Here is a 23,667-nt window from a genome sequence, read left to right as displayed (position 1 = left end):
TTCAAAGCCTTAATGCAACTGTCTATCTACCTTGAAACTCAATTCAACAAAAACAAAAAGTAAGACAAAGTGTAGTCATACAAAATGAGCTATCAATGCTGGCAACGGAAATATATGTAACTTCCAACATATTTTATCTCTTATCTGACTTCAAACAACTCAAGAAAAATACACCGATGTGTCTTTATTAGTGAAAAAACACAAGCTTAACGTTTTTTGTTTATAAAAATGTAGTATTATTTTGATCATAAGAGTTGGTAACGTTATTTTTGAAGATACAAGAATTTCTATTCCACTTATATTAATATTTAAAAATACATTTACAAATATTGGCAAGAAATTACATTTTTACGTCATAATTATTTTAACTAAAAAAGCCCACTTACCAATACGATTTTGTTTTGAAAACAAACAATTATTATATAGGTTGCCTGATTGTCTTTAATTGATAATTCTTTAATATTTGAGTGGTAATTTCCGACGTTCCACTAATTTAACATCCTTCACACAGAGATCGTGTTTAGAGCGGGCAGCAAACTTGATCACAGCTTGTGTTGAAACTTGGGGAACATGCCTTACATCCAACCAAGTCAACTTTTCACATTTACTCAGATGATCAAGTGACAATTCGGTTATCAAACGACATCCACTTAAGTTCAACTCAACAAGGGTACTTATGGCACTCGCACAAGTGCCAATTTGTGCTACGCCAGCGTCAGTAACTCTCTGACATGATGATAAGTCCAAATGAATCAGAGAGGGCAGTCCTTGTGTTATGTAACGCAATGCAACATCCGATATGTCTGTGCCTGCAATTTTAAGCGTTTTTAAAATTCTTAACCGGGATTTCGAATCGGTCAGCCCGGGACGAGAATCTTTGGGCGGTGAAAGAATGTCACGAATTGACGAATCATTAAGCCCTCTCACAAAGCTCAAATCTAAGATTTGCAATGGAGGACAAAGGCAAGTGTGCAGTGCCAAAACTGCTTGGATAGGGCAATTCTGCAGACTCAAATTTTTTAGAGCTGGCATACGAGCAATTATCCAAGCCAATTGTCGTTTTGCTATTTGCGTCCAATCGAGAATGAGATGTTCCGGCTGGCGGCGTACAATCGCCATCAAAAGGGATGCTGATAATTTGTGCTCGGCACAGCTCATAACTTTCCATAGATCTGGGTCAACTGATACATTCGACCAGGTTTTACACACTGAACTACAAGTGACCAATGACTCAGGCGGTAAATAACGAAAAACAATCTTCAAGAGAGTTGCATCTAGGGCCAAATTGGAAGGCGATTGCGTTTGAGGCTGTTGAAATGGTGTTGGTCGGATGGCATATAAGGGTTTTTTTAAAACTCTTGTTGAAGAATTAAGCATCTGTTGGGCTAATTGCGATCTTATTGAGTTCTTTTTACGCTGGGATGCTGTTGTTGAACTTGTTATAGTAGGATTCGTCGTCGTCGTTGGAATTGGTGCTGACAATGCTGTTAAGCCACTTGAATTTGTTTCCAATGCCTCCGAGTTAAGGTGGTGATTTTGATCTTGCAACGCAATACAACTTGAACTTGTTTCATCACTTTTTCTTCTTTTTGTTGAGCTGAGATTAAGATTTCGACAGTGGTTCCCTTCGGTATTGTGATTATTACTGTCGATTTTATCAACTTTAATACTTGAAATTTCTTTATTGGACATCGATGAACGTTTAAGATCTTTTTTATAGCTTGTTGTATCCATTTCAGATTCACTTGAGAAAACAAAATCGTGATGTTGAGAATTGTTGTTTGAATTCGCTACTAGATTTGATCCACTGCTATTATTATCATGAAAATGTCTTCCATCAGAAATTGAATTGACATCACTGCTGCAGGAGACTCTCCGAACTTCTGAAGACTTTTGTCGAGCACGAAAATGTCGTGGCTAAAAAAAGAAAGGGTATTTTTGTTAAATATAAACTCAGGGGAATTATTCATGAAATACCTTATAGTCGGTGTTTTTTCCAGATTTACAACAAGTCGGACACTCCCAACTGTTAGGCAGATCTTCATTTATAATCCCTTTGACGTCTTCTGTCATTCCATTCGCCAGTGCAGCACAATCCGGATGGGCAATCTCATAGCACACTGAACATTCCATCAGTGCCGACGGCCCTTCTAAAGCAGCTTGCAGTTTGGCTTGTGGAGAAACAGGAGTTTGACGCCAACCATCTAAATGACAATAAATACACTGTGCCGTCACTGGTAACATTGGCGAAAGACACTGCCGCATCATACAAGTTTGTTTTGCTCGTCCTGGACCACCAAACTTTACCATATCTAAGCAGAAGCTGCACTCTCCACAGTCAGAACGCTGGCATGCCGCACAGATTTTGCAGCGAGTACGACGACGTCTAGGCTGATTTTGATTTGTTTTGGAATCGACAGAATTAATTTGATTGGACGATGAGGCACTGACTATCACACTGTTTTGATTCATTGATAAACCAGCACTGGTGACTGTCGCACTGGTTGTTGTATATGGCAAATCAGATGGCAATGCATTGCCACAACTTACGCTTGTTGCTGAAGCTGATGCAGACGCTGCTGCGGCAGCGGCAGCTGCAGCAACTGCAGCAGTTATCATCTTTTTTGGGGGTTTAGTTTTTGTAACTGAAGGAGAAATAAAATTCATATCTTCAATTGATGGCGTGCTTCCACTTGCAGAACTGCTACCGCAACTCGAAACAGCCAATATATCGAAATGACCATTTGAGAAGGGCTCATCTTTGACAGAATCTTCAAGCGGTTTTTCTTCTTCAGCCGTAGCAACCGAACAGGAAGACTCTGTCAGTTGAGTATGTTCTTGCAATAACTCTTCATTTTTTCGGGCAATTTCAACTTTTATTTGTTCTTTCACCCTCATACGGTCATAAATTTGAAACTCTGGCTGCATGTTAGGTTGAGGTTTAAGCACAGGTTCTCCAGTTATTGCCATATCTGGCTTATCTTTGCAATGGCGCTCAACCAGAGTTCGAACATCTTTAATTAATGCCACTGGATCACGTACCAATTCTGGAACATTTTTCTTTTGCGGTGGTAGATCATAAAGATACATTACGATCTCTTTTAAGCCAAACAGTTCGTAGTGAGTCAAATGAACATGTGGTCGATTTTCAATTTCTGCCTCAGGGATAGATGGTTCACCTTCTAAATGAGAACGGCCGAGCAGAGCAAAAACATAGCGCGCCAAAACATACCACAGCATTTCTGTGAAATAGGGATAGCGAAACTTCTGTGGCACTTTTGTTGCATCTTCGACTTGAGCAGTCTTTAGCTGCTTCACTATGCCAAAGGAATGTAGAAAATTTCCTCCAAATACAAGCGAATCGGTTGGAGTATAAACTGCATGAATCCACCCAGTTGGAATAAAAAAGGTGTTTCCAGCTGTAAGATAGACCCGGGCGCATTTCTCAACTGTATCACCAAAGAAGATATCCGACTGCTTCCCGGATAAAACCCACTTTTCGTAGAGTTGGAGATTCTTTTCAGTTGGCGGTATGAGCCAAAACACCTTACTACCTTTTAATATGTGATACCACACTGACGTTCCACCAAAATCTATGTGAAAGTCTGTGTAGCAGTTCTTTACCGACATTAAACAATACTTTTGTACCTTCGGATACATCATGTCACCAAGCACATTCGTACCCTCAGTTTGTGCATCTTTAAGCTGTTTCGGCCAAACTACATCGACCCAGTCTATTAATCGTACAATATCAGGACTTTGAATAAATGCATCTAATCGAGTGTGAGAGAACTCTAAGGAGATAACATTCAGAAGCCGATGTTTTTCTGTGCTTTCGTAATAATGCTCCCATTCCTTCATGGTCATATTGTGATTTTTTTGTGTGTTTACATCCATGACATCCAGCATGCGACGAGAACCCACGCACAAACGAACATCGTTTACCTCGAATTCTTGAGGCGATGGCATACGAATACCCAGGCCTGCTTTATCTCGAAATAAAAGTGGAATATTGAAGCCATATTGCTGGAGAAAACTATAAGAAAAAAGAGTACATCATTACATAACAATTCAAGAGCACATTGAATCATCAACATCAACAAAGTTAACACTTGCTTTCAAAAGAGAGCAACAGGTGTTTTGTTTAACAGTCGAGACCGTGAGACAACAAAAACAAATATACTCACCCAACAGTCAAATCAGCACCCCTCATTTCCCGTACCATGCCAGCTTGAGCAAACTTTGGAGATTCCAATTTTTCAGCAACGCTGAATCCTCGAACCCCCTCATCATCACCCAATGTCCATTCTTCTAGGTATAGTTTCCTCTGTTTTCTTTCGCGCTGTAAAATATTAAAAGAACATTTTTTCAGTCAAATTGATGTAAATTTGTATTATTATGAAGTTTGTTGAAATTTAATTAGTTTACTTGCTATAACTGTTATCTTTTCAATGCTAAATATTCTAAAAATGTAAATAATTGTTGCCTTAAGCCTTAGTAAATTAAGAACGGCATCGCATGGTATGGTTACCCTGATGCCTTAAATAAGTAATTTATAAATTTAGTTTGTAAGTTACTTTAATAAATAAATAAATATGTTTTTAAGAGGTTTTGCATTTATTTTACATTTTTTGTAGTACCCGTGGCACGGGTACTGCCTCTTGCGAGAAATTGACAAATTCTCCAAGAGTAATTAATGTCATGAAAAGTGTTTTCTCAAATTTTCCGTTCGGATTCGGCTTAAAGCTGTAGGTCCCCTTCATTACTGACAACGGTACTCGCACACAGGAATGGTTGAGAATTGTAAGTCACTAGGCCCTAGTTCTCAACGGACTGTTGTGCCACCCAATTCATTTTTTTTGTATCCCTTGAGATTCAGATTTCGAAAGTTCAACTAAACCTACTTTTTGTTTTTTCGAGCAGTTGTTTAAGTTTAAGCATTAATTTCTATATAAGCATAGTCCAACATCTCATCCTTTATTTGATAATGAGCAATATTTTATCAAAGATAACAATTTAAGCTTGGGTTGCGTAGCTATAACCTGGTTCCAAGGTACTACTTATTTGCAAAAATAGGGTATATGATGAAAGACCACAATATAAGGTTGACAAAAAAAAACAACTAAATCCTTGTCCTATCGGAAGGTTGCCTGAGTTAAAGAGGTGAGTCTGAGGAGTATCCTTAATTGTTATTTAATTGCTTTTAGTGTCAAACGAAAGGTTTTTTAATTTTACTTCAAACAATATAAGGTTGCTTAACCAAAACTTGGCATAACACTAGGTTGCCTGTATATGAATTGTAAAGTCGTTGGTAAGTGTAGAAAATTGATCTCGTGTTCTTTGTTGTCTAGACAAAAGTTAGCATAACTTAGATTTAAATGCATTTTTAATTTAAACATTTTGGAAAGCATAGAAAATTGATCCCAAGTGTTAGTTGGCCTTTTTTGTTTAAATGAAAGCGCATTCAAATATCCGTCTGATAGCATAAAGTTGCCTAACCAAGTGGGTCAAACAAGGGTTGCATGGATTTGAGATGTTAAGTCTTGGGAAAGTTTTGATTACTTACCCTCATCTGTTATAATTATCTTTTCAGGGTTACTTAACAATAAGTCCAACTCAGATTGTAAGCTTATGCGAATGCTAAAAAATAATTCTCTCTTAAAATAAAGACGTTTTTAGTAGAGTACACTGTCATGCAAGAGGTCTTGTGTTTTATTCCTGTCTATGACACCTAAAGTTAGTTTTCACGGGTATTGCTTCTTGCGAGGTATTGACAAATCCTCCAAGATTCAAGTGCCACTGTTGGAAAATGGCATCTGAGGTGGGTTACACTAGGAGAGAGCATTGAGTTTGTAAAGCATTAAATTATACACGGTTAATAATTCCCCATTGGACGAAGCTGACAAAATCGGAATTTAATGAGCTTAACATAAGCTGCAGTTGAACTTCCACATCCGAAGGACAAGGATGTGAATCTTGAAACGAGTATGAAAAGCTGAGAGTACTGTCGTCAGCGAAACAGTTTAATAGAAATTAAGAAATTAATCCTTAACCAACAATTTAGTTAAAAAACCTTTCGTTTGACACCAAAAATAATTAAATAACACTTTGCAGACCCACCTCTTTAAGCCTGGCAACCTTCTAATAGGGCCAGGATATAAGTCTGCAAGTTCTAGATTTTTGCTAGTTGTGATAACGCAATATTTACTCTTTAAGTACAACTTAAAATAGTTAGTTCTTAATAGATTAAGTATTGATAAAAATATGAAAGGGAACGTTTTGTATCGACACTATTTTATTTATATGATGATTTCATGTTTAAGACAGACAAAAAACTAATGATGTACGGAGAGTGTGGCCCATGTAAGCATTCGGGTCAGGGATGCGGGTTCATGAGGATTTTAGGATTATTTATAAACATAAAGGAATCTAACGGTGTAGAATCGTTATTATTAGTCATTTGATGTTATAGGCATCTGCGAATATAGGTCACCAAGTTGCTCAAAAAGTGTTTTTTGTAAAAAATGTATTGAATGGGTTGATGAACTTAATGAGCGTTCGGACGAAATACTTATCGTTGGTGACTTTAATATCGACTGGTTCCAGTCAAATGACGTTTACAAGAAAAATATTGAAAAATATGTAAAACAAACGGTTTAAAACAACTTGTGAATTCTCCCACTAGAATAACTAAATCTTCAAAAACGCTAATTGACTTTGCTATTATGAATTAAAAAAAAATTACGGTTAAAACTGCCCCTGATTTCAAAATTACCGATTATGAATCTGTTTTAATCAATATTAATATAAAAATAAAAAAGAGATTAAAAAGAAAAAGTTAACGGTGCTAAAATATAACCGAGCAAATTTTGAATATCACTTAAATTCAAGTAACATCTATAACATTTGTTATCTAAATGAAACGAATGAAATGGGTTTCATATTTAAAAATATTATCGAACAAACTGCATAAATGAAAACTATAAACGTGTGTGAAGATGGATTTGAATAGTTTAGTAACCAACTCCGAATCTTGAAACATCAAAAAATTGCCGCTTATAAGGCCCGTTTTACAAATAATGCTAGAGATTGGTACAGTTATAAAAATTTGAGAAATAAGTACAAATACGAGATAAACAAAGCAAAAAGTAACTTTATTAAAAAATAAAATAATCAGTTCAACTGATCAAAAATCAATGTGGAGAAATATAAAACAATTTGTTCTTAAAGAAAAACAATCGCTAATCTCTGAAATTGTGTTTGAAGATGTAATGTGTAGTGTCAATTCAATTATAGCTAACAAGTTCAATAAGTATTTTGTTGAAAGTATAACGGTAATCAGTGACTTCATCCTTAATGCCCCATTCGTAAATTATATTACAATAAACCCGATAGAGTTCACTTTTTCTGAAATACAATTGGCTGATTTGAAAAAAGTGTTTGCTAAAATTAAAAATAAACGAGACCCTAATTATATAAATATTAAGATTTTAAAAGACATGATCAATTGGATTGGTCCTCCATTGGTGAAAATAATAAACCAGTCTTTTAGTGATGGTGAGTTTGCGAACTCTTGAAAAGTGTCTCAAATAACTCCAATCCCGAAAGTTAAAAACTTACAAAAATGAGAAGACCTTAGACCAATTAATGCCCTCCTTCTCTATGAAAAAGTGTTCGAAAAAGTTGCATATATTCAACTGGATTCCTTTTTCGAAAATAATAAGTTGATAATTGAAAACCAGTTCGGGTTCAGAAAACAACATTCATGTAAAAGTCCACTTAATATGGTAAGCGCAAATTGGAAACAATAATTCGATATAAAAACGAAAATAATATGTGTTTTTCTTGATTTAAAACGAGAATTTGAGACAGTTGATAGAGTAATTTTATTGGAAAAATTGGAACAGTATAAAGTTCGTGCTGAATCATTAAACTGGATGACCTCGTATCTGTCAAATCGTAAACAACAAACTAAAGTGAAAAATGTACTATCAGAAGAAGCTGCAATCATTATTGGCGTTCCACAAGGTTCTATTTTAGGAACATTTTTATTTAACATCTATATAAATGATATTACAAAAGTTTTAAGAAATAGCGAATGTGCATTATTTGCTGATGATGGTTTATTGTTTTTAAAATGTGACGACTTAGAAGATGGCGTAATGAAAATGCAATTTCATTTAGATAGTCTTAGTTTTTGGCTCAGAGCAAATAGATTAAAGATTAATGTTGCTAAAACCAAAATTATGATTTTAAGTAATAATTTAAGAGGAGATTCTGCTGTAAATATAAAAGTTGATGGTCAAAATCTTGAAATGGTAACAGATATAAAATATCTTGGTGTTGTCATAGATAAAAAGTTAACATTTAAAAAACATATCAACATAAGTGCAATACAAATATTTAACGTTATTATAAAACCGCATTTTGAACATTGTTCATCTGTCCTTTTTTTGTCGAACCAAAGTATGTTAAATAGACTCCAAAAACTTCAAAACAAAGCCATGAGAATTATGTTAAAGTGCAATATTTATACACAAAGATGTCATTTGTTGGATGTGTTGATGTGGTTAAATGTTAGAGAAAGGATCCTTTTGAATGTTTTTGTATTTATTTTCAATTTCATGTTGATTTATTTGTCACGTTTGCTAAACTATGTTGGTAATGTGCAACCCTTTAATTTAAGAAACAATCAAGATTTTAGATTACCTATGGAAAGAACAACTGCGAGTCAGAACAGTATTTTTTACAAAGGACTTCAAGCTTTAAATGATTTACCAAGTGAATTAAAGACTGAATTAAATTTAAACGTTTCAAACGAAAAATTATAGCGCATATAAAAACTCAGCGCAATGTATCATTATAAATGTAAATTATATTACTAGAAACATTCATATACATTATTATTATATTATTAAGTTTTTTTAAAAAATTGTTAAATTATTTATTTGATGTAAAGTTCTTTTATTCCATTCCATATAATATGTTACAAAAATTAATGTAAATTTATATCATTTGTAATCAAATAGTTGAAAAGCTAAATAAACACACATACATACATACAATAAATAAGGAATAATGACTCATTTTGAACGTAGAGCACCATCAAACAATCACTGCGGATGCAACGTCACCTTTTTAAGTAAATGCTTGTTTTTTTTTCTAAGACCTATGTATATGGGTTAAATTTGAAGGAACCCAAAAACTGATTTCGAATTTGCATTTTTTGTTGGTAAAAATCCGATGAATTATTAAAATTATCAAAATGACAAAATTGAAGGCAGCCATTACGACACTGCAAATGACAGCTAATTTTGACAGGTGTCAAATGCCAGGTCTGTCCTTTTTCAATTTTCAACTACATATCTTTAAATTTTGTCGTTCCTAAACGTTAAGTTTTTTATGGTAATTCGTGGTTGAAGTGTCAAATAGATACGATATGTAATAAACCACAAAAGTGTTGAACTGTCAAAGTAATTGATTTGTTTACAAACAAGTAATTTTTTGATTTTTGGTTTGGGAGAAAACAATAATTTGCTGTCGAACATTCTGGTTCATGTAAACACCCCTTATAACGTCATCCATATTTTAAATTAGCACGCAAATTCTGTTTTTTTGAATTTTGTATTGGGCCTTATCCTTCATCCGTCAGAGACGAATAAGTTAATTTAAAAATAACAAAAATATGAAATAAGATAAATATGCCAAAAACGTCGCCAAGTAACGAATTACTTGTTTTCATGAGTACACGCTCAATTTTAATTTTAGCTGTATGTAGATGAAGGTTCCTATCTATTTCATTATAATCCCATGAAATCATTGAAATAATCACTGATAAAAATGAACAGAAAAAAGGAGGGGCAAAACTCCAGGTTACTTTATAAGTATAGTTTAATGGCGTGAATTTACTGATTGCTATAGAAACGCTCAGCCTCAGATTTTGTGCCACTTGCTTGATCTAGTGAAGGAATCCGGCAAGAGTACCATAACTCATAAGATTTTAAAACGGATTTTTTTAAAATAGTTAAAAACAATTTGTTACTATGGGAGGGGATCTATCTCCCGCCTTTTAGACGGGAGGGGCAATTTATTTTTATAAATGATTACTTAAAATGGGGGAAAAAATAGTTGAAAAATAACGGTAATACTAACAATTAAGTTTCATACATTTTTTTAAAGCTTACATTCTGATCTATTAGTCAGTTTTTAAACAAAGCCAATACTGTGCAGTTTTTAAAAAAATTAATTTTAAGCTCAAAATTTGAGTAAAAAAAAAGTTAAAAATAAAGGTTTAAAGTGTAATTTTTCAATACTTCAAGATGATCTACTTTTGTTTTTATTTAAGAATTTATTGTTCTTTATTGTTTGTGAAAAAAAAAAATAAAAAAATTGAAAATACCCAGAACTACATACTATTTTAATTGGCTTGAGTGGCCTTATTTTGATAGTTACAATGGTAAGTGCGAGTTTGGGTGTATGCAACAGTAAGGTGTGTGCGAGTTTGGATGTATGCAACAGTGGGATGTGTGTTAAGGGTGGCATGCTGCCCCCTCCAGCCACCATGTTTGGGCACATTATAGGATTTGGGATGGGTGCAAGGTGCGGTGGATGCAAGGTGGGGTGCATGCAAAGTTTCTTTTACATTTAAATAAGCTGAATTTAAGAAAAATTTATTTATACTAGGTATATCTTAATCCATATTCGATTATTCTATCAAAATAAGACTACGTAAAGCAGTATTCACATGAGCGCGACCAAAGAACGACGAATAAGTTACAAAATATGAGTTTATAAACGTTTGAAGAGATACTTCCACACAAATTCTTAACAAAACGATAGCAATTTAGTTTTTATTTGATTTATGATGCATACTTTTACTTTTTAATGTCATTTATTAATAAATTTAATAAAACAAATTTATTCGTCGCGAAAAAAATTGTAGTTGATACGAACTGTCAAACTTTATTCTCGTTCCACATTATCCACACTTGCAACGAATAAAATAATCGCGTGCTTAACCTTAAAAAATTATTCTTGTTTTGGTTTCGGTGGTCAATGATGTTCGGCTGTGGCTTGTCAAAGTCAAACTTCAATTAAAAACTATCATGTGAAAGAAGTGTCAAAATCGACGAATATTCGTTCATTCGTTGGTCGTACTCATGTGAATAGTGCTTAAATACTCAAGCAAGGAATAAATTATTTAATTAAAATATTTTGTTTTAGTTTTCAATTTTTTCAAAAACTATAAGACATAAAATCATCTAGTCTTCAGATTTTGATCAAAACAAATAAGAGCAATGGATTCTAAAAAAAAGAATAGTAAATAATCTTAAAGTTTTGAAAAATTACATTTGAAACCTTTTTTTAACTTTTTCTGCCCAAATTTTGAATTGAAAACCATTTTTCAAAAACTATGCATAGTTTTGACTAAATTTAAAAACAAGCTAATAGACAAAAGTGTGACTGTAAAAAAATGTATAAAACTTAGTTTAAATTGCCCCTACCGCCTAAACGGAGTGAAATAGACCCCCCATACACAAATACATGATTTTAACTGCTCTATGCAAATCCGTCATTTAACTTTGTCGCCTGAAATATAGTACTCTCCCCAGGAATCGTGTACAGATTGTTAGGTTCTTCTTTGGTGTTTTCTTTTTTAGTTCAGAGCAGAGCTCGAACTGTCAAAAAAATAATTGTGTTTCTTTTTGAGCTCTGATCGTTCAGAGCTTCGAATTCGTGTTTCTTTTTTAGTTTTGAACATGTTCAGAGCACGCTCTGTGAGCTCAGAATAAAATAACAGAGTAAACGGAGTAAAATGCTGAACACAAAGAATTTGATATTTGAAAGCCGGGAAATAAAAAAAATGATCTTCAAAACAATAAAAATGGCGGAAGAGGCTAGTTGCTTCAGTGTAGAAGGAAAGATAATTTAGAAAAATTAATTGCATATAGCATTTCTATGAATCAAATTTATTTTAGGAGTCAAATGGACCAACTCCATAACTGTTTTATTAATTAATTTGATTAAATACATTTTTGAACGCCTTCAAACAGACGACATTTAAAATCATTACAGTTTAGTGCTCAAGTTGTTTCATAATTAAATCAGAGAGCTCGGAACATACTCTGCTCAGAACTCTACTCTACTCTGCTAGCTCACACTGTGCTCAGAGCTCAGCTCTGAACTAAAAAAGAAAAACGCCACTTAATGGTGTCGATGTCGTCAGCGTAAGCCAGTACCTGGCTGGACCTAGTGACGATGGTCACCATTTAAAACATCATAATATAACACGACTATTTGAAAATGCTAAACGAAGCAATTTAAATTTATACTTACCTTTCTCCATAGAAAAGTCATTCATCATACTCATTTATCACAAATGAGTCAACTATACCAACTCTGTAGATTTGTGTGACCTTCACTTGATTTTTTTTTTTAACATTTCAAAAACAACCGTTAAAATGTATGGTACAACTTAGACCACTGTTTCCAATGTGATAAATATTATGGTTGCTTTATTTGTAATATTTTATCAACAAGAACATCCAATTTAAATAAGATATCGATTTTGTGGTGGTTTAAAACCAATGCAATTTTGATTAAATCATTTCTTAAGGATTAACTATCTTATCGCTGCAGCTATGTAGCCTATGAATGTTGGTATGTACCCAACCTACCCATACTTCAATATAAACAATACCCCTTTTCTTATCACTGACTATAATATAAATATAGGCATGTATGTATGTACTTAATCCAATTCCGTAAATATTCATTCAGTCATTGTTGATTAAGAATCTTTTGTGATTGTGACGTTCTAGTATATTTTGTAACTAGCTACATAGGTCGTATCGTATCGTAGGCATAAGAGCTAAATAAACCGATGACGTGTTAGAAGGTTCCGCCCGTACTGTACCCCTCACAAAGGTTCGTGTTCGTCTTCGTTTTGCAAAACAGAATGATAGCAAAAGTATTGCCCCATGCCGAGAATACTGAAGCAGCAAAATCAAGTTTGATATTTTAAAATTCTATTTCCAAGAGGCTGGCTGTATAGCTCTGCGCAGCTGAAATAGAACATAGAATGTGTGTGCACCTGTGTGTGATTGTATTGTAAGCAAATTCTCCTCTCTTATACAGAAATATTTACTTTGCCTTTTCATGCTGAATCTGTAAGGAATCATGTTCAACACAACTACATAGGTACATGTGTTTGCAATCCCGCATTCAGCGCATTGTACGAAATTGTTATCAATTCAAGAAGGAATTATTACGTATCTTTCACAAACATTTACTTATGTCAATGTGTTTTGATTTTAAATGTTTTCCCCATTTCGCTTAAAAGCTATAAATTGAGTGTTGCCACAATTTGAGAATAAGTCTGGTACACAAAATAATTTTTTTTTGACACACAAACCGAAAAAATACTTTTTTTCAAAGGAATTTGTTTTCCTGAATTTAAATCTCACCTTATAATTTCTGTAGTAGTAGGTCGTGTTTTTGAAATATACCTTTCAGAAATTGCAGAGTACAGAATACGTTGGTTTGAAGGCTAAAATAAAAGGCATTATTAAAAATTATCGTTATCCATTCAATAAAACCAGTATTTACCTAAACCATAAGATTTTTTTTTATATTTTCTTTACTTTAAAGTGTCTTACAGGTCCCTATCAATGTGACACAAAAATAGATACCGTCAGAAAAATTGTATTTATCAACTTAATCCAAACATTTTTGCTTGCAATATAAACTTTAATCCCACATTTGGGTTTTTCCAAAAAAAAACCTAAGGGTTTAAGAAACATCGGCAAATAAAAACGAGAAAAGCTTGTCCCTATATTTATTTGATTATATCTGTAGTTTTGAAAAATGTTGAATTAATTTCTACATTTTTGAAAATACTTTGTATAACATCCCCGCTTCAAGCCAATTCCAATTCCATCCGTTCCCCAATTGAATAAGGAAGTGTTCATAACTGGAATGGGACATTACTCACTTCTCATCTACAGCTCGACCTAAGAACATCCTTCTGCGCATTGAACTTACATTTTCTATTAATAACTTACATTTTCTATTAGTATTTCAATTGATTTCGTAAATTGTAATTAATTCTTAATAAAATAACATTATATTCTTTATAAAATCAGAAGTGGGATAAAAGTGAACAACTTGAGAAGCTTCTCGACTTCAGAATCTGGCATTTTCAAAAAAGATAATGATAAAGAACAAATGGCGAAATTTTGTCTTCGTCCAGCCAAATACCATTGCCAGCAGATTTACCGAACTTGTCTTCTCCTTCGTTGGTCACAAGAGGAAATGTCAATCCAAATTGATCCAAATACTGATTTCTTTTTTTCTACTCTGGTGATAGTTCGTGGCCAGTCATTAAGTTACACATTTGTTCACTGCCCCTCATTTGAAAGCGACAATTGTATTTCTGAAGCAAATGCAACCAGTCATAAGCTTGGAAAATTTGATATGTGAATTCGGTAAAGCTCAGTCTTCGTAAATTGTAATTAATTCTTGATAAAATAACATTAAATTCTTTATATTTGTACCTTTCTTTCCAAATATTGATGGTTATTGTAAAATCTGTTGGTGAAAAGCTTTCTACCAGTGTTGTTTTTTTTCTTTCATCAACTGAATAGGTAGACAAATTTGAAATTGTTTCTATTAAGTTTGGTAGTTAGTAACTCCACATTTACTTTTAGTCATAATATAAATTAGTTCCGGCATGAACCAAGCATTTTAATATAGTTTAACGAAATTTAACTGTACGTTAACTTAATTGCATAAAGCAAGGATTTTTTTTGTCGCCAAATGACGACTAACCTCATTAATTGTGGGTATCAAACATCCCCAAGTATATTTAATAATATTTAGATCAAATGAGTACAGCAGCAGCATTATTGAAGAAAGTACACATTTTGCTCCCTGTCGAAGCTTTTGTTTTTTGCAGTGACTGAATAATCGCGTTATCATGTTGGTGAGAAAAGCCATGTCCGTCAAGTAAGCATTCCCACTTTAAAATATTAGGAAACTAATAAGGGTATTAACTGTAGTTGGTTTTTTGTGAAAGAAACGCGCTTGTTTTTTTAAATAACATCTGGTAATGCTAACTTGGCAATCAAGTAAGGTTTTTCTTAAAAAGGTTCACACTTTAATGAAACACTCCTACAAGTATTTAGGTTTAGGGATTTGTTGCATGGGAGCAAATTTGAAATTTGTTCGTATCTTACGGATCTGATCTAGTCGACGAACATTCTTTTAAAGCAGTAGTTATGAGCAAAGAATAATAATAGATATTTGAAGGTCATTTGTAGTGGCTCCCACGACTAACTTCATTAAGAAAATGTATAAGAATTTCTAGAACTTAATCTTCATTTTAATATTTAAACACAAAGTAATTAAAAAAAAACTACATTTCAAGTTATTAATTAGCAAATAAATTACAAAAAAAAAACACTTCCTTACTTTAACACTTCACACATAATCGGACACTCACAGTTTTGCACGGTAGTAACTCGGTAACGGGACTTCTCCTTCAATTTTTTCTTCGAATATTTTTACTTAAAATCAAGGTAATGGTAATTTGTTGCCACACGACGAAATGATACTAAAAGGAAAACAAACATTTTTGCAAACCTGAAAATCAGTTCAAGAAATAGCAAAGATTGCACAACGGAGCCGTTCCACAGTTCAATACACAGTTTCACAATTTAATAAGGAATATAAAAAGCAAGGTCGTAGCTAATATATAACTGCTTCAGGTTTTTGAAACATTAAAAAGATACCTGACGTAAGACTTGTCAGGGGTGGAAGTACCGTTGTCAGGGGTGGAAGGGACCTACAGTTTTAAGCCGAATCCGAACGGCAAATTTGAGAAAGCACTTTTCATGACAAGAATTACTCTTGGAGAATTTGTCAATTCCTCGCAAGAGGCAGTACCCGTGAAAAAAAACTTTAGGTGGCATAGGCAGGAATCAAACGCAAGACCTTTCGCATGACAGTCCATCACACTAACCATCATGCCACGGGTACTGCTGTAATTTTGTCTTACTTAAGATAAAAGGGGCGACTTTCCATAACCGCAGCACGAATTTCCTACTGATTTTTTTTACACTTAGGTAGGGGGGTTTTAAATAATAATTAAATAAATTAAATAATTGAGGCGAAAAAATATTGAAATATTGAAAAAAATATTTTCTTTTTGGACTTATTCATTATAACTTTTTCATAATATTTCAACACAAATAGAAAAAAAAGAAAAAAATATAACAAAACAAATTTTATTATGGTAAAAAGAAGTTACTTAAAACAAATCCAAAAATTATTCGGAATTCAATTTCTATGTCGATATAATCTATGTGTGGGTTAGTATCTTGTGGCATATCCTTTCAGTCGTATGACTTCAATTAGTCGATTGGGCATCGATAAAACTAGCTTACGTGTTCTTTCTGAAAAAACTTTGTTCCATTTTTCTACAATGGCTCTTTTTAGAGTATCTTTGGAAGAGATCAGGTGCTTACGAATCGACCGTTCAATATCTACCATCGATAGGGTTGAGATCTGGGGATTATGGTGGTGTTTTCAAAGTATCTGGTGTATCAAAAAGAATCCAAAGCCTTGTATTGTGCGCAGTGTGCTTTGGGTCATTATCTTGTTGAAATCAATAACTGCCCGAAAGACCTAATTTTTCGGCACTTATCCCCAAATTATCTTTTAAAATTTGGATATACTGGTAATAATTCATTTTATCTGTAATAAATTGCATATTACCAGCTCCACTTGCATTCATACACCCCCACAACATCACATTGCAACCCCCATATATAACTGATGAACTCGTATTTTAAGGATTACATTTTTCCTGGCCTACCACAACGATATAAATTTTGCAAAGAATTTCTTTGTAAAATTAACGCTTGATATGCTTCGATTTACACAAACAGCAATATCTTTTAATGTTTTACCGTCATCACGCATTTTAAACATAATTTTTCTCTCTTCCACGGTTGTTTCTTTAGACTTTCTGCCATTTTTCCAATAACGTCTCGATGCAGTTTCTTTAACAAGATTCAAGAATCGGATAACACGAATACTGCATTGAAACTAATTCTTGGTATGCGTGATAAACCTAATGCCAAATTTTGTGCTACAGTCATTGCGTTTATATCAAAATATTAACCCTGAGTTAGAAAAAAATGAACTTCAATTAATCCTATAATTGTATGTCTTCTAGTATTAAAACGTAGTAGTGTCAGAAGTCTTGGGTTCAATCTGCCTCTTGCGATTAATTGATAATTCTTGAATTATGAAAATTGCTTTCTCAAATTAGCCTTTCGGATTCGCCTTAAAACTGTAGGCTTCCTATAATCCTGACATTACTAGCACGCAGAGCTGGTTGAGAGGTATAAGTCAACAGGCCCTAGTTCACAAAGAAACTTCGCATCTTTCCCAAGTCCTATAGTGTGATCTGTTAGTACGCCCCATTCTAATCTTTAAAAAAAAACTTGTTTTAGGCGTTTAACGTGACTAAAAAAAATATATAACAAAAAGTAGGGTTAACTAGCTGAACACAATGGTGAAGCTGAAACTTGTGGTACTTTCGAAGTTGAAAAGTACGAAAACAATACACAACGCTACAATGCAAAATTGAAGCCCGAACTGAAGCGCAAGTTGGGTTAACTTTAACTTTTTATTTCGTACTGAACTGATTTTCGACATTTGTTGTGGTTTATATTGATAGTTGAGGGATCAAGTTGAAAACCTTTGACTTGATTATATGTTAATTTTTAAAATTTGAATGGGTTCGTTTAAAACAATCATCTCTATTTAAGTTTTTAAAAAACTTTTTCTTCATTTCTTGTAGCGCTTCATAATTGTGAACGCCCTTTGCTTCAAAATGCTTCAAGCGTTTTTAAGCTTCAAGCTGCACCCATTGTGTTCAGGCCGTAAGTACGAAATTTTAAGACCCTTTTCTAACTGTAAACAAAAATTACAGTAGAATAATCGCCCTGCGGTAATGGAATAGGTATAGCACCACGATTTTCTCTAAGTTCTTAATTATGAATATACCCAATTTCCTATAGGTACTACTTCAAACTAACACTCCTTCTTTTACTTCATTCAACAATTTTAAAATGATCTTACACTTATCTCCTATTTTATTGAACAAATAATACCTACAAAAAAGTACCTATCTATCTCTAATAGATTTCCGGCAACACAAATGAAATCGAGTGAAGGTCTTTGGTGCATTCCCCATCCACAGCCTCTATTCAATTATGCTATGCATATTATTGTTTAGACCAAAATAAACAAAAAAAATAAATAAAGAATACACGTACACCGTACACGTCAGGGGTGACATGAAAAGGGAAACTTACGAAGCGCTGAATCTGTGCTGAATCTGCGATGAAGATTGAAATTTTCAAATTAAATCACTACCATACCACCACATTCGTCTTACAAAAAATAATATCAGCGTCGGTCGTCGGTTCGCTTCGATACTTGGTTGATGCGGTGCTTGGTAGATAAAAAAAATCAGTCTTGCCTGAGTTGCCAACGTCGCGTCGGCTCTCCTTCTCGAAACTCGAACTCGAGACTGCTCGTTCCATAGGATGATAAAGAACTCGCTCACGCACAGTTGGCAAATCGTCTGAGGCAGGCAAGAAAACTCAATTATTTACGAACAAATGAGCCCAGAAAACTTGCACATTAGGCTTCAGCAGATAAGCAAATGCGAACCAGCCAGCTTTAGCTTTTATTTGTACATATATGTAATTTACTTCAAACGTATTCCTTTTTGTGTTAGATAGAATACCGCATTCAGAAAATCAAAATAACCAGCCCCAATAAGCAGTGGACGTGGAATCAGCCAACCCAGCAAGAATAATTTTCCGATTATTCATACCTATAGAACATTGCGCGCCCGGTGTTTTGTTGTTTTTATGTCACGCTTTTTATTGGAAGCAGCGTTGCCGATGTGGCACGATCGTGCCTTTTTGACACGGAAATTTTCTCGTGGCACGGTGACACGAAAAGTTTAAATATGGCACGTTTTATTATGTCAATCTTTTTACATAAATTTAAACTCATAGTGTAAACGCAGTTAAAAGAACAGTGTATCAAGAATCATACTTAATTTTTTTGAAACTTATAATATTCCCATATCAAACTTAATTGGTAAAAAAGGGGGAGTTCAATATTTGCTCAAGCAGTTGAACTTCACATTCGTTTCAAATATGTGTTTCAAATGCGTGCTCTACTCTTCTGAAAGAAATACATGAATTAGCCAAAGTAAAATGGCAGTTTTTCAAGAATATTTCAATATAAACAAAAGAAAATTCCAAAAATGATTTCAGGCTTTCATTTGTGTTAAATGTTTGTTAAAAAATTGGATGGTTTTGTCTCATTTTTTCTACTCGCTGCAAAAGAAGAAAATAGTGAAAAGTCAAAAAGACTCCTTGACCTACTGAATGATAACTGAATAAAATCATATTTCAATTTTTTTGGATTACGTTCTACCTTCTACAGACAAACTTATTGTCATTTCAAAGCGAAGCAACAAAAATAAATTTATTAATTTCAGAAATAACTATTTTTCACCCAATTTTCCTAACTAAACTTTTTTAAAGAAGATTATGTTAATTCTTCAAAAAAACAAACATGGTATTTTATATGAAACCGAAAACTGTAAGCCAATAGATGATATTTTTTTGGGATTTGAATGCACAGAAGAGGTTCGAAATTTAGAGACTAACGAAAAATTGAATGTTTTAAAAGATTGTCAAATATTCTATAAAAAACTTTCACAAGAATTTGAAAAAAAAACTTAATTTAATGTTAATGCGTTTAAAAAATAATTCAAACATAAAAAAGTATTTTGCCACACTTTAATATTTTATATATGCGAGAAAGATGTTATGAGAAAAATTTTCGGGCTAGCTTTTTTCTTGAAGATTCAAACACGTTAAGGCGTAAGTTGTATAAATTAAAAAATATAATTGATAAAGCAATGTTCATTAATATTTTCAAATTTATGTTTGCCTCACGGAAGTGCATCAGCAAAATGAGTGTTTTTAAGGCTAAATATTATTAAAACAAACAACGAAAACAAATTGTCATATAAAACAATTAATGCTATACTGTCATATAATAAAATTATTAGGTCTAATAATTGTCAAAATTTTAACCTTCAGCTAATGTATTTATTTAAATTATTATAACAAAGCTTTATTACGTATTTATATTTTTATATTATTTATACATATTTTTAATAATAATACCTACTCATGCACGAAAAGAGGAAGTGATTTTTTTTAATAGTAACAGTATTCAATTTATATTTATTTTTAAAGAACAACTTCAGTTTTATTTTCGTATGGCACGAAAATTTCATAAAGGCACGTTTTTTTAAAAAACGCGGCACGAAAATTTATTTTTTGGCGGCAACGCTGATTGGAAGATGACTGACTAGGTATAAGAATTAAAGACGATTTGACAACAGAATAGGTAAATAGTGTTCATTGGAACTGAAGAGAATTATCTTCAAAAAGTTATTTTTCGCAAGAACAACTTTAAAACAATACCTAGTTCGTAAAAGTCTCTTGATTGGGATAAAGCACTTGTTTAATTAATTTTAAATGCCTATTGTTTGCAACACGGGATGTAGCATTTTGTTTGCTATTGTAACCAACGCTTTACAGACTTAGGTACACAATGAGGCTCCATCGATAACTAATCCAACTCCATGTCCAGTCCATCCAGAAAACCAGTCAGGTGGGTTTTTTTCGGTGTTTGTATTCAATAAAAAGCAAAAGTCTTGACCAAAGAATACGAAAGAAAGAAGGCCAGTCTTAATAGAGTGCTCATAGGAGACCATGTAATTATATGTTTGGATTTCAAGCGCCAATTTAATCAAAAATAAATAAATTTTATATCGGCCACCACGCCACAAAGGACTCCAGGATATTTCACTTAAACACTTTGATACCTATGGACTATCTGCATCTCATACTGAATAGATTGCTAGATAATAACTATGATGATATAAGCTAGGTATAATAATAAAGAACACCTACCAATTGACGGCGGCTTTGGTGACTTCTTGCTGGCGACCCCGATTCGGACATCGCCTCTTTACACTTTCAAGTACAAGCAAAATCAACACAAAAATTTGTTTTTGTTTCTGTTTTCCTGCTTTTATGGGCGATTTTCTAAACCCAATCACTCACGGGTCACTGAAAAATACCTCACGTCTTCGGTCTTCGTCGTTCTCGCACCAGACCCAGAGCCCAAATCACTTTTTTTTGTTTTTCTTGTATTTTATCCGCCACCACCACACTATACAAACACAACTACAAAACAACACCAGCTAAAGCTGCTACTGCTGCTAGAGCTGCGGGCTGCTGCTGCTGATTGCGACTTGCGATGCGATGCGAGCAGTAAGCAAGCAAACACACAGCACACAGGGAACAAATACAGAGGGTTTATACTTGAAAAAAACACGAAAAAGTCCGAGTGCTTCTTTTTTCGTTAATAATTTTTCTTAGTTTTCACGTCAAATCATCGTCTTTTTATCACATTTAATTTGTAATTTTCGCACTTAATTATTTTTTCACTTGGGAGGATTTTGATGTCGGAACGGATACGGAAGGAAAAAAAAATTATGTAGATCGCAAAAATGTCCTTGCCAAGCGAGAAAAGCACAGCACGGCGAAACAAATTGTTAATAATTTGTTTATTTTCCGAAATTTAGTTGAATTTTCTCAAGAAGCAGCTTCGATACTTTGAAAAACATTAAAATTAGAATTAATTATAATCGCAGCGATGCGGTATATGGGTACGACGACGAACGAAAAAATTTTATTGGAATTGAATTGAATGAAAAATATTTCGCGTTGCTATTGAACCGACGAAAAAATATCACGTCCACACCTTTCAATGGCATCGCCATTAATGACAGCAGCGATATAGAATTTTTCGGAACATGTGCAGCGCTGTTGGGTGTTGCCACTTTTCCGTCTTTAAATAAGTACTTTACTTTGCAGATTGTATTGAATTGAGAAGTAGTACTTTTTGATGGTTCTTGTTTGGTTGTCGATGGGATTTTTCTAATGATGTAATAGTTTTTTTTTTAAAATTCTTTTTATGTGGTTTAACTATTGTAAAAGCAGTTTCCATATACGCATATAATTTCATGGCCAACCATTTAATTTATTATGAATACAAGGGTTTGCCATTATGTTTTAAAAATAGGTTTAGGTAGTTGGTTGGCCTGGCTAACTCGAATGGATTCCGGAAGCGAAGCCCAATTTCTGCAGCAATTTGGGTCGTATGAATATTCTATTTCAAAGCGTTAAACTTCTCGGGCTTAAATCCGTAGACAAGTGACTAAAAAAGTATTTCCAGAATGAAAAAAACATTATATGAAAACTATTTTTGTAAAATACGCCAACATCTTTACCTTTTCTCGTTTTTTTTTTTATAAATTAACCTACTTAATGACACCATTGTACGTTTGTAAAACGAATGGTACTGTCATTGGTGATATTCGGATACTTTATTGTATAAAAGAACAGCTAATCAAAAACAGCTTGGCTGTCAATAAGAATTTCTGGCGTATTTGGGTATATGAAAGAAAATCTGATTCAACATTTGGTTGAATTCAAAGGAGCCTGAAAAAAAAAATAAAGGTATTCAAGAATTTCTGGCGTATTTGGGTATATGAAAGAAAATCTGATTGAACATTTGGTTGAATTCAAAGGAGCCTAAAAATTTATTTCAAGTTTTTATGTGTTTGTGGTAAAAATCCGAGGAGTTTTCAATCGAACATTTTATTTTACAATATTTTTGAACCTCTTGTAAACAACTGAAAGTCTTTTTTCTGACAGCTTTCTCAATTTAGGTATTCAACTCGTTTAATAAGGTCTCTAAAAATCCAACTATCCAGGATATCGAATACCAGATTAAATGGTACCATTGAGAGGAAGGACCAAGTTGATACCATGGAGGTAATAGAGCAACTTATTCTTTTAGAATTGAGAATATGAAAAAATCACCAGCGCCACCGAGCACTTTGAACTTTAAATTTAATGTCCCACGAGAGAACTATAGAGATGTCTCGAGTGACGAGTAAGGCAACTACGAGTAAATGGAATGAAATTAAAAAAATTAAGATGATAATTTGTTAAGGTTCGCAACATATGTTTTGAGTTTAAGAATATCTGTAGAATCATAGTCTAAAATCAAAATTCGATCTTTAACGATAGAGCAAGCTTTATGTAAGGTATTTCGATGCTATATATTATTCGAAACCAGATAAGCTATCACTCATAAATTAAAACGACTAATTCGATTTTTGTCATTTTTGGTATCGTAAATTTTCGAAGGTGGTGTTGGAAGTCTTGTTTATATTATAAAGTTATATAAAACAAAACTGCAACAGCTAATGTCATTGTAGCTAATTTGTGACGGCCGCCTATATAAATGCATCACAAGTTGTTAAAACTCAACATTTCAAAATAAAGAATCTCAGCAAATACACAAAAAATTGTAAAATATAATGTTTGAGTGTATTTTATTTATGCAAAGAACATGTATGTACACTGTCCGTCGACATGACATTCATTAGAGATTTTTGCAGCGCTCTTGAGATACAGTGGT

General features: G+C 33.4%; 1 protein-coding gene across 1 annotated transcript; it reads right to left on the bottom strand.

Moving 5' to 3' along the window:
- Positions 1-229: 229 nt before the first annotated feature.
- On the bottom strand, positions 230-21,943 carry LOC129942044 (jmjC domain-containing histone demethylation protein 1). The gene is made up of 4 exons (XM_056050840.1): positions 21,084-21,943; positions 4,188-4,342; positions 1,978-4,036; positions 230-1,917 (listed from the first exon to the last, which is right to left on the bottom strand). Exons 1-4 carry the CDS (start codon positions 21,132-21,134, stop codon positions 457-459), a joined length of 3,726 nt encoding a protein of 1,241 aa, XP_055906815.1. The 5' UTR covers positions 21,135-21,943; the 3' UTR covers positions 230-456.
- Between the last annotated feature and the right edge of the window lie 1,724 nt (positions 21,944-23,667).

The sequence above is a fragment of the Eupeodes corollae genome, chromosome 1 (genome assembly GCF_945859685.1).
Source record: "Eupeodes corollae chromosome 1, idEupCoro1.1, whole genome shotgun sequence".
Lineage (NCBI taxonomy): Eukaryota > Metazoa > Arthropoda > Insecta > Diptera > Syrphidae > Eupeodes > Eupeodes corollae.
Note: the sequence above shows the minus strand (reverse complement) of the source record. Positions and strands in the feature narration are given on the sequence as shown.

What these genes read in the sequence shown, in the direction of transcription:
- LOC129942044 (XM_056050840.1), bottom strand. Translation starts at nt 21,134, where the DNA reads ATGTCCGAATCGGGGTCGCCAGCAAGAAGTCACCAAAGCCGCCGTCAA. An exon ending in GGTGCTGATTTGACTGTTGG is followed by an intron (nt 4,037 to 4,187) that starts GTGAGTATATTT and finishes TTTTTCTTATAG; the next exon opens with TTTTCTCCAGCAATATGGCT. An exon ending in GAAAAAACACCGACTATAAG is followed by an intron (nt 1,918 to 1,977) that starts GTATTTCATGAA and finishes TTCTTTTTTTAG; the next exon opens with CCACGACATTTTCGTGCTCG.